General features: G+C 43.4%; 1 protein-coding gene across 3 annotated transcripts in view; it reads left to right on the plus strand.

The window, feature by feature from the left end:
• EML6 (EMAP like 6) overlaps window positions 1-14,468 on the plus strand; it is a gene marked incomplete at both ends in the record, with an annotated part of 118,890 nt that extends 104,422 nt beyond the window's left edge. For 2 of the 3 annotated variants that reach the window (XM_082305416.1, XM_082305417.1), the window contains 12 exons: window positions 588-686; window positions 2,365-2,538; window positions 3,269-3,477; window positions 5,557-5,714; window positions 6,410-6,524; window positions 7,815-8,003; window positions 9,099-9,271; window positions 9,866-10,028; window positions 10,750-10,853; window positions 12,077-12,230; window positions 12,612-12,712; window positions 14,444-14,468. In XM_082305416.1, the coding sequence (XP_082161542.1) occupies window positions 588-686; window positions 2,365-2,538; window positions 3,269-3,477; window positions 5,557-5,714; window positions 6,410-6,524; window positions 7,815-8,003; window positions 9,099-9,271; window positions 9,866-10,028; window positions 10,750-10,853; window positions 12,077-12,230; window positions 12,612-12,712; window positions 14,444-14,468 (1,664 nt within the window). Of the gene's footprint in view, window positions 1-587; window positions 687-1,957; window positions 1,979-2,364; window positions 2,539-3,268; window positions 3,478-5,556; window positions 5,715-6,409; window positions 6,525-7,814; window positions 8,004-9,098; window positions 9,272-9,865; window positions 10,029-10,749; window positions 10,854-12,076; window positions 12,231-12,611; window positions 12,713-14,443 lie in introns of all 3 variants that reach the window. The other variant, XM_082305415.1, reaches the window with a different exon arrangement.
• Between the last annotated feature and the right edge of the window lie 320 nt (window positions 14,469-14,788).

Consider the following 14,788-nt stretch of genomic DNA (forward strand, 5'->3'; position numbering starts at 1 on the left):
AGCGAACCAATCGGTCACAGCGGGGCGCTCAGCAGCTCTGCTGCCAAGCAGGGGCGGAGGCAGAAACGCTGTCACATCTGGTGGCCTTTGGGGACTCCAGTCCTAGCGCGGCCTCTGACCCGTGGCGCTGGGAAGCAGGGTCCCATCTGTTCTTTTCGGGCCCCGTCCCTCGGGAGGATGTTGCGAAGCGCTGACTTCACAGGGCTTTGCTCTCCACTTTGCTTCCCACTGACTGCTTCGATTTACTGGGAAACCTGGGCCCTGCATTTGCTAGTTTTGCTTTTCCGTGCAGTTACAGGAGGCTGCAGGATGATTCTTGGGCTGACTCCCGGTTCCCTGCCCATAGCTAGTTTACCAAATACCGCTTTTATAGATATATGCGTTAATGGTTACGTTGATGGTGCGTCTGGTAACGGTGCCTGGGAACGAGAGCAGAGCGGCTGTCGACACAGCTATTGCCCTATCCCCATCCGTCCCCTGGAGAGTCCGGCACGAGCGTGGCAACCAGCTGCTTGAATATTCTTTGCTTCAGGGGTGGTTCTTTCTTCGATGCTGTTGTGAATAAAAACATGTTTGAATTTTATTAGGTAGTCAGAGTTTCTACCTGGAGCACACTGATGACATTCTCTGCCTAACGGTGAATCAGCACCCAAAGTATAAAAATATTGTGGCTACCAGCCAGATCGGTAGGTGACTCTCCATATAACAAAGTTTTACTCAAAAATGATCAGGGGCACTGATTTATTTTGGGCTTTTCTGTGTAGGAGTTTTACCAGGACATGCCAGTGTTACTGTCCTCAAACTTTTTCTTTGATTTGAAAGAGGTAATCGAGCTTCAGGATTTTCTTATGATTTCAATTGCATCTCTGATTGCGAGTCATTAGAGTTTGGAGTTAATTGTAGTACAATCCTATTTCAGAAAGCAAGCTTTGATAAACTGCACTAAATCATCTCGTTAATCTGTAATCACAAGATTTATAGAATTCCCTCTTGTATCCAAGGCACTTGGTTTAGCAGTAAAATGCTTAGCAGTGGAAATACAATACTGAAAATTTCCCACGCAGAAGTACAAAAGCTATATGGAAAAGGAAAGAAATAGAGTGAGATCTCAAGTTACGACGCATGTAAGGGGCCAATTGTGAAACCATATGTATTTATTTGCTTACTATTTATATGGACCATCCTGTTAGATTCCCTAGTGCCTTTGCAGGAGTGAACATTGTGTGGGAAATGCAGGATCGTTTGTCCCCAGCCTTGGGCAGGATCTGTTGCCTTCCGCTTAACCCAGCTTAATACTGGAATACTTAACTTGATGAAAAGGAATGGTGTCATTCTAATTCATGTCATTCTGGAAGGAGGCTCGGGTCCATAGCTGCTGTAATACCTAACTTAACAGGGGGCAGAAGAATGGTAGTAGCTGAGCACCTCGACGACCCGTCTTTGCCACTGGCACCGAGTGCTGTCACGTCAGCTTGAATGTTGCCTAAACACACAAATCCATGCTGAGGTTGTCAGAGCTCCGGTTCAAAATGCTGATTTCTATGACACAGAAAAGGCGACTGTTAAAGGCCCCTTTTCTGTTCTGTCAATAAGAGCCCATGAAATCAGTGTTTCTGATTTTGGTTGATGTTCTGTATAAGTACAGATTCATTTAACTTGTAAATTTAATAATTTTTAAAAACTGCATGTCTTTAGCATTCCTTTAAATACCATTTTTAAAACTCAAAAGTACTAAATATTGTTGTGATATTTGTGTATAAGAAACAATATACCCAAAAGAAGTTCAACAATATTCCTGCTTATTTGTTTTGTTGATTTAATCCATATCCATTCTCAAATTTTTAATTTTTTTTTCCTTCTGGTGCTGATGCTGGCACTTCAGCATTAGAAACATGACTTATTTCACCTATTGTTTTCCCTTGGTGCTTCCTCATTTGCCATTGCTCTCACAATGCAGGTGATATGACAGAATTTCCAGGTAAGGCTGATTCGTTTGTGAATTTTAGTCAGCAGAGTTACGTAAAAGTTTCATGTTCCCTCATTGTATCTGTGTGAATCGCGGATACAAGCGAAGCATCTACCGACAATTTCTTTTGCATGAGGTTCTTCATAAACGTTACGTTGTTCTTTTAGAATTTGTCTTACTTCATGAAATACAATGATTTCCCCCGGTGTTTTGCAAGCTATTATGATTTCTTTTTCTTTTTTTTTTTTTTGAGTACTGTTACTCTTAAAATGAAACAAACCCCCGCAACTTATAAGTGTCTGTTTAGGTTAAATGTTCTTGGAAAATGCCTATTTTGCATTGAAGCTTTCCAGGCGCAAAAAATTAATTCTCTTTGTAATACATCTTTTTGCACATAGGTACAACTCCCACAATTCACATATGGGATGCTATGAGTAAGCAAACGATTTCCATGCTACGTTGCTTCCATACCAAAGGGGTCAACTACGTTAACTTCAGTGCAACCGGCAAACTTCTGGTTTCAGTGGGAGTTGACCCAGAACACACAATCACGGTGTGGAGGTGGCAAGAAGGTAACTCTGGAAAAAACGTGTGCCTGCCGCCTGACAGAACTGTGTGCAATTACTTGCTTTTCCCTTCAGGGCTTTGGAATAGATTTGGGTTCCTACTCTGAGTATCGTGGCTCCCGAAGTCACAAAATCAGTTAAAGATAGCAAAGTGCCAGAAAATATGAATAAGAAATATGAATAAGAAAATAAGTTTTAAACTTCCGTTATAAACAGAAGTTAAGGAAAGACTGTTGGTTAACATAAAATTCCATGAAATTAAGGAAAGTATTTTCTTTTTCTTCCTAAATTACTTGAACTTTAAATTCTACGCCATAGATAGGCCCTTGGGAAGTAATTTCCAGAAAAGAATTATCATCCTCAGAAACGGTGGAGGGGAGAGAAGCGTCTCAGCTCATTAGAGGTTTCCCTGTGGGTTTCACCAGATGGTAACTCATTGATGATATACAAAATTTCTGTGCTGTTATTTCACTGACCAAGGAGACAGATCTTGCTACGAAGACCTAAATCCACATTTCCTAAAACTGTCAGAGGCAGTGGAATAACCAGGGACCTTACAGGCTGCATGAATTAAGATGTTTGATACGCTGAATAATGTTGGGATTTGCTTAGCTTTCAGCATCTGGGACACAGTTCCCTAATCCAATACCAGGTCTATTTCTTTTCTAAAATCGTATCGGAGCTTAATGTGGCAGGTATATTTAACTTGATTTTCATCCTTTCCTACTTAAAACAGGGGCTAAAGTTGCTAGCAGGGGAGGACACCTGGAGAGGATATTCGTTGTAGAGTTCCGCCCAGATTCAGACACTCAGTTTGTGTCTGTTGGGGTGAAACACATGAAGTTCTGGACGTTAGCTGGCAGCGCTTTGCTTTATAAGAAAGGAGTCATTGGCTCCATGGAAGATGCCAAAATGCAAACCATGCTTTCTGTTGCCTTCGGAGCGGTGAGTTCAAATTACTTGCTACAGAATTTGATAATACGTTTTTATTAAAACTGCAAGCATCAATTTCCCTTGTTGGAATCCAGCACAGTGTGGACAGCGCAAGCCCATGGAGCTCTTGCTTATTAGTTACACTTTTAATTTAAATTTAAATTTTAAATTTTAATTTAAAACTAGTATGCCTTTAGATCCTCACGTAAGTTTTCTAAGCAGGGTTGGGTTCCTCTGTTGGTGAACATTTGTTATTAATGTCTGTGCATACCTACAGCATCAGCTGCCATGGATTGTATATTTTCACTTTGCTAGTTATTTAGCACTTCACTGGTCAACTTAGAAAAATGTCACATTGTTATTTTGTGTATAGGCTCTGCAACCCTTATTTCTGCCGAGAGTATTTGGTATGCCGCATGCTAGTGATCCAGCTAATGGTGCCAGTATATAATACCCTCCTGTACGGTCATTAAGGAACCATAGTACTCAGCTTTAGACTTCATAGTTAAGGAAAACAATACCTATGAACAGTGAAAAAGCAGCGTTCCTGTGATATGAAGGTCTGAAATAGCTTCTGCTTCATCCAGAAACCCCACAGAAATTACCTTTGCAGAGGTTAAGCATAAATCATACAAATCACCAATTCAAAGGAACCCCTTGCTCCTAATTATCCACCCTGGACAATAGTACTAATGTGTGAAATGTGAGTGTATAAAATTAGGCACTCAAATCCTCATTCTTGTGCCCAAACAAGCGACTTTGCTGTCAAAAATTGCTGAATACTAAATGTTTCTTTCTATTCTGATGGCGTTATTCCAGTATAAAACAGGAGTAATGTAATGGACACTAAAGGCCCTAAAAGTGATTTTAAAAAAGCAGGAGAACGTAATATTGGAACAAACAAACGGCTTGCCTGTACTTTCCAAGTAGAAGCAGTCCAACAGACATTTTATTCTCTTAAATAATAAAACTAATGTCCTGTAAGGGGCAGCTGCAAAACCAGCAGATGAACTCCACTCCATTAGCGTATGTCGTTCGTGCAGGATGTTTTTTTCTTCGAGAACGTGTCATTGAATCCCACTGGCAGGGTGAGTCCAGCTCACAGGAGCGTGAGTAAGTTGCTCAGAGAGTAGGGGCTGTGCACATACCCTCTGCTTCTTCATGCATCCCTGGACCTCGCTGCTTTCCATCCAGGTCCATCTAACGCCAGTCAACAGGTCGTGCTGCCACGCAGCCACGCTCAGTTTTTGTCTCAAATGGTGAAAAGTCATTCTGGGGCTTCTGTCCCCCAGTCCCTTCAACAGACACCCTTGCTGTTTGGTGCAGAACATGGCACTGTCCTCTGAACCCCCATCAGAAGGGTTCACTCACTGTTTTTCCTGATATCTATTATTGCCGAGTCAGTGGACTTCAAGGTCAGGCCACCTTTAGTTCAAGCTTTTCCGTTTCACAGAGCACACTCCAAAGGAGCGTTTGCAAGGCAGAATACTTGCTGCTTTTTCCCATTCCTCAGGGAGTCCCAGACCTCTGACCGGTTTGCTCAACGGAGGAGTTTCGTGTCTTTTATGAGAAATTATGCCATTGCTGTGGTGCCTAAAGGAGGTATCAGGTTGAGCAAGTTCTGCGTTTAAGTTTATACACAATTTTCAATATCTTAAAGCTACTGCTTGCCAGTCATCTATGCTGAGATTCTTACTGACACATACTTAAAGAAGAAAGTAACATCACTTAAAATTCAGTAGTGGTACTCTGCCATCCACCTCACCAGTAGGAGACATGACACAGCACGTGCGTAGCAAAAGAAGTACGTGCATCTGAAAGATCCCAAGATCTTTACGAGATATGAGATGCGTGAGGTCAATGTGCCCTACGCTGGGACCCGTATGATTAATAACATGTCAAAGAAACACCATTAGAGTGCAGTCATTAAACTCATTAAGCTCATTCTCTTGATACAAATGGTTTTAATTCCTACATTCATTGCGTAGTTGACTTTTCTCAGGAAATTCAGTAGCTAAAAGAATTTTAATTCAAGCTGAACACAAATGCTAAGGTATTTATTATATCAGAGATCATTGCTATTTGTTGCAGAATAACCTCACGTTTACTGGTGCCATAAATGGAGATGTCTACGTCTGGAAGGATCATTTTCTGATTAGACTTGTGGCAAAAGCTCACACAGGGCCAGTGTTTACAATGTACACGACTCTTCGAGATGGACTCATTGTTACAGGAGGGAAGGAGAGACCGTAAGACACATAATCTTCCTAAAGTGCACAACTTTTGTCTCTCTCATATGATATTTTTATTTATCCCATGCCCTAGACATACCCAATGCTTCCCAGAGATAAACGGTATCTCTACCGTAGCAGTTTCAGTCTAAATTTTGCACAACGTGCCCAGGTGTGTTAGTAAGTAAAGGACAAACAGGCAGGACGCTTGGGGGTCGCAGTAACGCACGCTATGCGCAAAGCACATACGGACCCTCAAATTAGCAACTGGTATGAACACCTGCGTAAGCTCCTTGTTGCCTGAGCTCCTGCCAGCCTGGCATAAGTGGGTTTGTCTTAATGTTTTAATTCTGTCAAACTACAGACAGCCTCTCCCAGCAGACAGACTGATCAGTAGGTTCTTTGATTTTCCAGAAGTAATGTATTTGCCAAGCTTATCTTGGTGACAGATATTTGAGATTAAGTGACAAGAGACCGAGTTGTTTTTTACAAATTAGGCATGATACTTTTTAAAACATGAAGCGTGATAGCATTTAAATTTTTGTTATTTACTTCCCGTTACACAATAGTGAGGTGTCTTTATATCCAGTAGAAGGTGATTCAATGTATGTTTCATTATTTAATGAGAAAAATACTGATGGGATTTACATATGGGATTTGTTGTAGCCTGTGCAGCAGGAGACATCTGGGTAACACAACACGCTTCTTTTCAGCACTAAAGAAGGGGGAGCTGTAAAGCTGTGGGATCAGGAGATGAAACGGTGCCGAGCATTTCAGCTTGAGACAGGCCAGCTCATTGAGTGCGTGCGCTCCGTCTGCAGAGGAAAAGTGAGTGAGCTGGCGCGGCAGAGGTCATGCTTTGGCCCGCGTCACTGCGTGTTGTTCTTGGTGGAGGTCGGAGGGGAGACACGTGGGAGAAGGCTTCCGTAAAGTTATGGGAGGAGGCTCTACCTGCCCCGTGGCGCTTCCTTACTTGTCTTCCCGAGCTCGGTGGTGGGCTTTAAACTGCGCGAGGATCGCATTTCTGATGCTCGGTGCCTGCCTTTCCTCGCGTCGGCAAGGAGAGGGAACGGCCTTCGAAGGCCTCTCAAGGACAGCGCTAAGTGTAGGACCCTATTTCACCAGGGTAGGACCTCATCTCTCGCCTTTCTTTTCAAATGGCAAAAGGAACTTAAGTACCCAGTTTACAAGGTTTGCTTCCCAGGAAATGTAGGCAGAGCTTAGGTGCTTCAGTTAGGCAGAGTGGATCCTAGCTTGCTGCTTTTTTTTTTTTTAAGTCACAAATAAAACAAGTTGCCACTTCACAAATCAAACAAGTTGCCACTGAGAATTACTGTTTGGCTTTAGGTTTTGTTAAAGCAGAAAACAATAGAAATAACTGAGTAATTCGAGATGCTAAAATCGCCCTTGCACGTGTTTAAATTGTACTGGCAAACGTTGTGAAAGGAGTGTGTGCCGCTGCAGGAGTGTTACTTCACGATAGGTATCTGGCCAACCTAACGCTTCATGAGATGGTCTCTATTTAACTTGTGTATCAAGCCTTAGGAATTTGACATGCTTTTTAATAACACCACCACTGAGGAATGTTGGTTTATATTTCTGTTCAAATAGCCATTAACCAATTCCAAACTGTATTCCAAGTATTTGCCAAGAAAGCTCTTGCAGTTTAGATGATGGCAGCATGGCTAGAGTAGATGCAAGGTGCTCTTAGACAGTCTAACTGAGCCTAAAACTCTGTTTCAATTTATTATTATTATTGTTGTTGTTGTTGTTGTTGTTGTTATTATTATTATTATTGCCCCAAAATTATATTTAGTCACCTCAGAAGCATGAGAATCGTGCTTTGCCAACTTGTATGTAAACACTTTGATCTGAATTAAAATCTGTAATGGTAAGATGGAAATCCACTGCGGTCACTCAGCAGTAACACCAGAACACGATACCAGATCAGTATCAGTGTTTTCCTCTCCTGTTTTTAAGACGCTGCATGAACCAGCAATATAAAGCAGGACGAGTTATCGCTGATATTTCTGCAATACATCAGTACTTTACTGCTGTTGATATTCTCTCTGTTATACTGACAACCCATCTCCCATTCTTTTCTTCGGCTACAAACAGGGGAAAATTTTAGTGGGAACAAAAGATGGAGAAATCCTTGAAGTAGGAGAAAAAAATGCTGCTTCCAATTTGTTGATTGACTGTCACATGGAAGGGGAAATCTGGGGCTTAGCAACTCACCCCTCAAAAGACATATTTATCTCTGCAAGCAATGATGGAACAGCAAGAATCTGGGACCTGTGTGACAAAGTGAGTATTGCTAAATTGAAAAGTATGTGATTAAAAGTGATCATTTTACGTAGCCATGCACTTTTCCAACCGTACGATGTGCCAGCTACGTACGCACCTTGGAGCAGCCACGTGAAGAGAGCGTGGTTCTCTTCTGGTTTGGTCCTGTTTTTCCTGCGAGGTGAGAAGGTGTAAGCCCTTGGGGAGGCAGCACGCTGCTCTTCCCAAAAGCAAGCAATTTGCGGAGAAATGCGGTTCTTTAAAAGCACCCGTGCTGATGGAGTGCCTTTGGTTGCGTATTGCTTATTTTGATCTAAAAGTACAGGCTGGCGTGGATTAGGGAAGCATTTTCATTCCACCCTGACAGACTGGGTGCCGCAGATTGTCCTGTCGCTGACCCGTGCCCGGACCCTGACCAGAAGCCTGCCTTACGAGCAGGCATGGCTCCCTCCTTTTTGGAGCCTTTCTTTGGAACCCATCACGTTGCGTATGCGTAGTTGAGGATTTTTTTTTTCCAAGTCAAATTGCATAACAACAACTATTTTTCAAAATAACATAAATAAAACATTTTAAAGAATAACAAAAAGGTTTCTGCTTATGCTAGCCTACATAAACCTTTTCAAAAGGCAGTTACCTGAACTAACAGGGATAATTTGAAAAACAGAAAATGAATGTATCATCAATACAATCAGGTAAGTGAAAATGCAAGAGCATTCTACTATGTTTTCACATCGCAAATGAAATGGAAAAAAACCTACCCCGATCAGCAGTTGCAGAAGCTATCAAAATCACCTTTCAAACCAAACAGGACATCGATTTTTCAGCCTTTTCTGCTACAGAGTTTTCTTTCGGGTGTAAAACTCAAAGTCACCCTGCAACAAGATAGATGCAAACATGAAACCCCCAGCTGAACGACATCTATATTTTGAAGTCTGTTTTGCGACGTGTGCCTGGTGGGATGTGATTTTTGATGTGAAATTTCAGATTTATATTTAGAGGAAACTGTACACAATTTGTGTTTAATAGGTGATTTTTATACTTTGTGTTTGGAAGCTTTTCATGTGCTTGGTAGTGTTCTCGAGGGGAGGTATGAGCCTATTGCTTTTGTTGACACAGAAACTGCTGAACAAAGTGAACCTAGGTCACCCAGCAAGATGTGCCGCGTACAGTCCTGACGGTGAAATGGTTGCAATTGGCATGAAGAACGGAGAATTTGTTATTTTACTTGTAAACAGCCTTAAGGTTTGGGGCAAAAAGCGAGACAGGAAGTCTGCAATTCAGGATATCAGGTACGCCAGAAATTTCAATTGAAGTTCTCTAAATACACAGCAGCCCTTACTCAAGAAAAAGTCCATCGTGTCCAAGTTGATGTCCAGATTTTTTGGTAACTCCACATTTGTTGAAACCTGCATGAAATCACGAAATGCATTTACTGGCTGACTGATGGCTTTACATATACCTATGTATCTTATATACCTCATATAACACACGCTTGGTTTTCCTGTCATTAATTCAGTTATATCCACTTCAATATAGCTAGTCATTTGTACGCTGTGGAGCTGCGGTTATGGGAATTGATATTATAGTGCATTTTAAAATCGCAGTTCCTGTTGCTTCCTCACAGAGGATCGGTGTTACTCTGCACACGTGCTGTGCGCTTTATGCAAGTGCAATGTTAACATCGGTTAACTACTTAGGATATCATCAGTCTTCCTCATCTCTTAAGCATCAGGATTGGGTTTGGATTCAATCTTGCTACTGATAGAAGGTTTTTCTTGTTTTCCAGTAAAAGAAATTAGCTCGCTTGTGTTAACATGAGAAGCAAAAGAAAATCTGGCACAGAAACAGTAAATGTTATCCCCGTTCCATGTTTTATTGTCTAGGATCAGCCCAGATAACAGGTTTTTGGCAGTGGGTTCACAAGAACATACTGTAGATTTTTATGATCTCACTCAAGGTACAACCCTAAACCGCATCGGCTACTGCAAAGACATTGCAAGTTTTGTCATACAGATGGATTTTTCTGCAGACAGCAGGTACATTCAGGTACGTCTCGGGTAGACCCCTCTTTGTTTGTATTCGTTCTGCCTTAGCTGTTATCAGACATCGTCACAAGATGGAGGCAAGAAAGGGCGAGGGAGGCTTTCCAAAGTTATTCTGAATTTCAAGGTGCCTCTAAATCTTCCGAGGCAACTCAGAGCTTCGGGATGTTTGCAGAGCTCTATGGAAAGCCCTCTCTTTCTTTCTAAATACTCCGGTCTTCCTCCTGGGTTCTGCATCTCGGCCATAGCAACATAGCTCCGTTCCCTTACAAGATCAGCCGTGTGCTGAAGGCAAAGTATTCCCTTGTGTCAAGGGAATGGGCGCAGCACTGAGAAAGAAACTGTGAATTACAACCTCAACACAGAAACAGTTCTCCTCCTCCCTTTCCCTAGGATGGGATGCATATGATAGATGAATTAATATGTGAGGTTTCCTTCCGAAATCTTTCTGATTTAGTAAAATTGGGTTGAGATAGACCAGAGAGCATATAAGTAAAAGGAAATCTGTCAGCTATGCAGCATGCCTGTGAACACCTCATTCAGTTATCACCCTGTAACGTCGGTATTACTTCATATTGCATAGAATGAATTAGAGCTAATTGAAAAATCAGAAATTTTATTGTAGATGCTAGTTTCCTGGTAAAACCTGTTGAGAATATTACTGCTGCAAATCTTACAAAGAAAATGATGGCAAAGTTACTAACTTTTTCCTTTCCTGCTTTCAGGTCTCAACGGGTGCCTATAAGCGTCAAGTGCACGAGGTACCACTAGGAAAGCAAATAACAGATCCTGCGTTAATAGAGAAGATCACATGGGCCACATGGACAAGGTAAAAAACAAAAGAACAAAGCTCTGCCTGACTGGGGACAGGTGTAAAACAGAACTAAGATCAGCTCACAAGATGAGACTGCGTCAACCAAACGCTTGAAATGTCCCCAGGCTTTGGCAAACCTGCGAGAGAAAGCTTATGCACTCCCCTTCCCCAAAGCTCTCCCTTACACACCTAGGTGTTTACACACATCTGTAGCTGGTTGGTGTCTGCAGTAATTATTACTGTATTAATTGGTGTCTGTAGTAATTATTACTGTAGTAATACCGATATACTGCCACACATCCCCGGTGGCTTGTTGCCATTTGGCCCAGGCTTCCCAACCATGGCCCCCGACGTGGCTCTGTACCACTTCAAGCTTCGCTTTTATTGGCACGCCGGTGTAGGCGCTACCTTATCCCACCTCAGCACGCACGAGCAGCGTAGGAGGCACGGAAACATGCGCTGATTGTATTAAGGAAGGAGTTGTGGGTATCATTAAAATATATTTACTGACATGGATTTCTGTAGGACCCTCCCAGCATGATTACAAATCTATGGCTGTGCTTGTATTGTAGAAAGTGGAACAGGCCAGAAGCAGATCTGACAGTAAACAGCGGGTGATAATTCAGGCAGGTTTTTAGGAGAAGGTAAGTGAGAGTCCTCCTACTCTTGCTGCTCTGCTATCAAGCAAGCATAAGCATCTGCCCCAAATTACTCATTTCTGAGGACTCTTGACAGATTGTGGGAGTGGGGCAGACACATCTGACAGTTAATATGCGGGGAGATAGGAATGATTATAAAGGAACTTAAAGTAAGGGAAGAGCAGCTATTTTAAGAAATACTCTACATCCAAACAAGCATCCCCTCTTTCAAGAGCTTATGGCTAAGAGAACATTGCTGTCAAAAATCACCGTGGGAGGGTACATACATGTCCGTAAGGAAAGGAGGAGACCGTAGCTGCACAAGCTGCTTGTACAGAATGATGCGAGTGGTTTCACAGGAGAGAAACCTCAGGATTTATGGGTAGAGATGGTTTAAGAGCCACACAAAAAAAGCTATGTTCCTGTGATGCTCTCTGTTATGAGATCGCATTCGGTGCAATGATTTAGAGGGAAAAGACTTGTTTTTAAAGAAGGCCGGTTTTTATTACCAGGCACTGTTGCCCACCACGCTCTGGAAGAGAACAGCAGCAAGTCAATCTTATGGTCTAATACTCTTTTTTTAACGTGGTTTTGGAACAGCATTCTTGGAGACGAAGTCATTGGAATTTGGCCGCGAAATGCAGATAAAGCAGACGTCAATTGTGCATGCGTGACCCATGCTGGCCTAAATATAGTCACAGGAGATGACTTTGGTCTGGTGAAACTGTTTGATTTCCCATGCACAGAAAAATTTGTAAGTGGATATTTTATTTTAATCTGAACAGTTTGCTTTTCCCCATGTTCAAACTCGTTAGCGTACGATTTTAAGGCGTCCAGACGGCGCGGTCCAGCAGGTCACCTCCAGGCTGCTCCCGGGCAGGGCTGGCGGCGGGAGCGTGGGGGTTAGCTGTGCGGCAGAACGGCCGTCCCCAGGACAGCGGCTCGTGGGTGACAGGGTAGGTGACAGCCACCGGGAAGGACGCAACGCGCAGAATCAGGCGCCAAGCTGGGATTGCTGTGGGCTGGGAGGCGCCAGCACTGCTGGGGATGCGATTTTGTCTACACTCCCAAGGCAACTTTGTCGCTCCGTGATGCCACGCTACTGCGCTAATTGCTGAACTTCTTTTTCCAATAGGCCAAACACAAGCGGTATTTTGGGCACTCTGCGCATGTCACCAACATACGCTTTTCTCATGACGACAAGTACGTTATAAGTACAGGAGGAGATGACTGCAGGTAACTGCTTATTTATTTTTATGATGATCAAAAATTTTGCGTGTACCCTTCTATGCCAAACCCACAGCAACACATTTAACGCCTTTCTCGGCCCACTCTGCCTTCGCAGAAGCCTGCTGGTGTGCGATAGTCTTAGCTTGTTTTTCTTACTCTGGAATTGCTGTATTTTATGGTCACTTGCACCCGATGCCCTCCTGCCACCTTGGCGCCATTCACAAGGTCATCTCTGCCGGGTAAAACATCTCGCCTGTGGGTTCCCGTGTTTACCAGGCAGCTGCTTGTAGCTCGGTGGCTTGCCTTCCTCCCTGCGGGAGGCAGAGGAGGCAGGCCGTACCTGTCGCTGCGTGGGCCAGCACCGACCTGCGAGGCTTTGGGCGCCAAGAGGTAGCTGAAGGAGCCCCGGCTGCTGGCACGGGAACCACTCGTGTGGCTGAAGAACATTTAGATCAGACAAAGACAGCTGGTGGGGTGTCAGTCACACAAAAATAACTGAATAGCTCCTGCCCAGCAAAGGGTAGGACAGGAATTCCGGCTGAACAGAAGGATAGACAGATTTAGAAAGACATTTCAAATAACAGGAGGCTTCTTGAAAGGTGCCTTAAGTTTGTGTTGGGGTGTTTTGGGGTTTTTTTTTTCCCCTAAAAAAAAAGACCACCAGTGTGTGTGCGCACACACACGTGTGATTCCTGCCGGCTCCCCCTCCGCCCTCGCTCCCCACGTCGATTTGAGCTTCCAGGACTGCTGAGAGGGGACACTATTGTCAGGCCAAACAGGAAGGTGAGCAACAACTAAACGTGGTTAAACACAAAATGTAAGACTTTTTGAACAGCGAAATGCAGAACTAGAAAACTGAAAAGCAACAAGGTAGGAAATGAAAGGGCACCAGTTCTCACAGGAGCAAGTATCAGGAAGCTGCATTCAAGAACCAGGTATTTATAACTGCTTACTCAGCAGGAAAAATACAAGCCAGAGACTGCAAGATTGAGTCATTTTTGCCAGGGAACGAGACCGCGCCTCTTTTCCAGAAGCAGAGAACTGCTGGCGTACGTTTCACGACACCAGGCTCCCCCCAGTAAGCCTGCAGTGCCGGCAGCATAGATGTTGTGTTCAGTTTGTTCAACACCCTGCAGTGAATTTGGCTCTCCTTCCATTGCACGAGATGAGTTGCTCTTCAAATTTAGCCACCCCAAAATAGATGTTTTCATTGCCCACTTTGGGGGAAAAAGGGGGGGGGGGAAAAAGGAAGTGTTTTTCTTTGAAAAAGGGGTTGCACAGTGGGAGAGGAGGAAGCTCCGTCAGATCAAAAAGCGGCTGCGTAGGAACACAGCCTGCCTCTACCTCAAGTCTCACCCTGCAGGCTGCAAGTTACATCAACTCAGAAAAGCTTATCATCAGCTGCCTTAATTTTGACAATATAGTTATGAGGAGGATTTCTTGATTCAAAGCGTAACTATATACAGAGTAAAATACTAGCATGTCCAGCCTCCAGGCCTTCACTAAAACATGCACGCACTAGTTAGTTACAATGCTTTAACTCCCCTGAGAAAAGGCAGCGGATTCCAGTGCCGCCCTTCGTCAAGTAACGTTGTTTTACATGGCATCTTGCTGCTAAATCTACTTTTATAGCCACGTATGTATTCAATGCGGCCTGTCTCCCTTAGTACGGTATGCTGAAGGCTGTCATCAAGTTACTCAGAAAAATAACGATGCTCTGAATTGATTTCTTTGCAGTGTATTTGTATGGCGCTGCCTTTGAGGGGAGACTCTTCTTGCTGCTGTTACTGCCACCACCAAGCGACTGCTCTGGACTGGACCGCCACGAATGCCTCTACCCCTCGGCTGCTGTAATCTCCATACGATGCTGCATGGATTACACATTTTCAGATTACTCATACGAATTTACTGAACGTGAATGTGATCTTGCATTTGAAAGACTGATATCCTTGAGAAGGAAGCTGAAGTTTGAAAGGGAATCGTTTTGTAACCTGGGTAGGCCAAAGTGATGAACAGTTCACTCACAAAGCTGCTTTTGCCTAATACTGTGTTATTCAAACCGTGTCTGAAAAGGGAGCGCAC

Source organism: Platalea leucorodia, assembly GCF_965183815.1.
Source record: "Platalea leucorodia genome assembly, chromosome: 3".
Classification (NCBI taxonomy): domain Eukaryota; kingdom Metazoa; phylum Chordata; class Aves; order Pelecaniformes; family Threskiornithidae; genus Platalea; species Platalea leucorodia.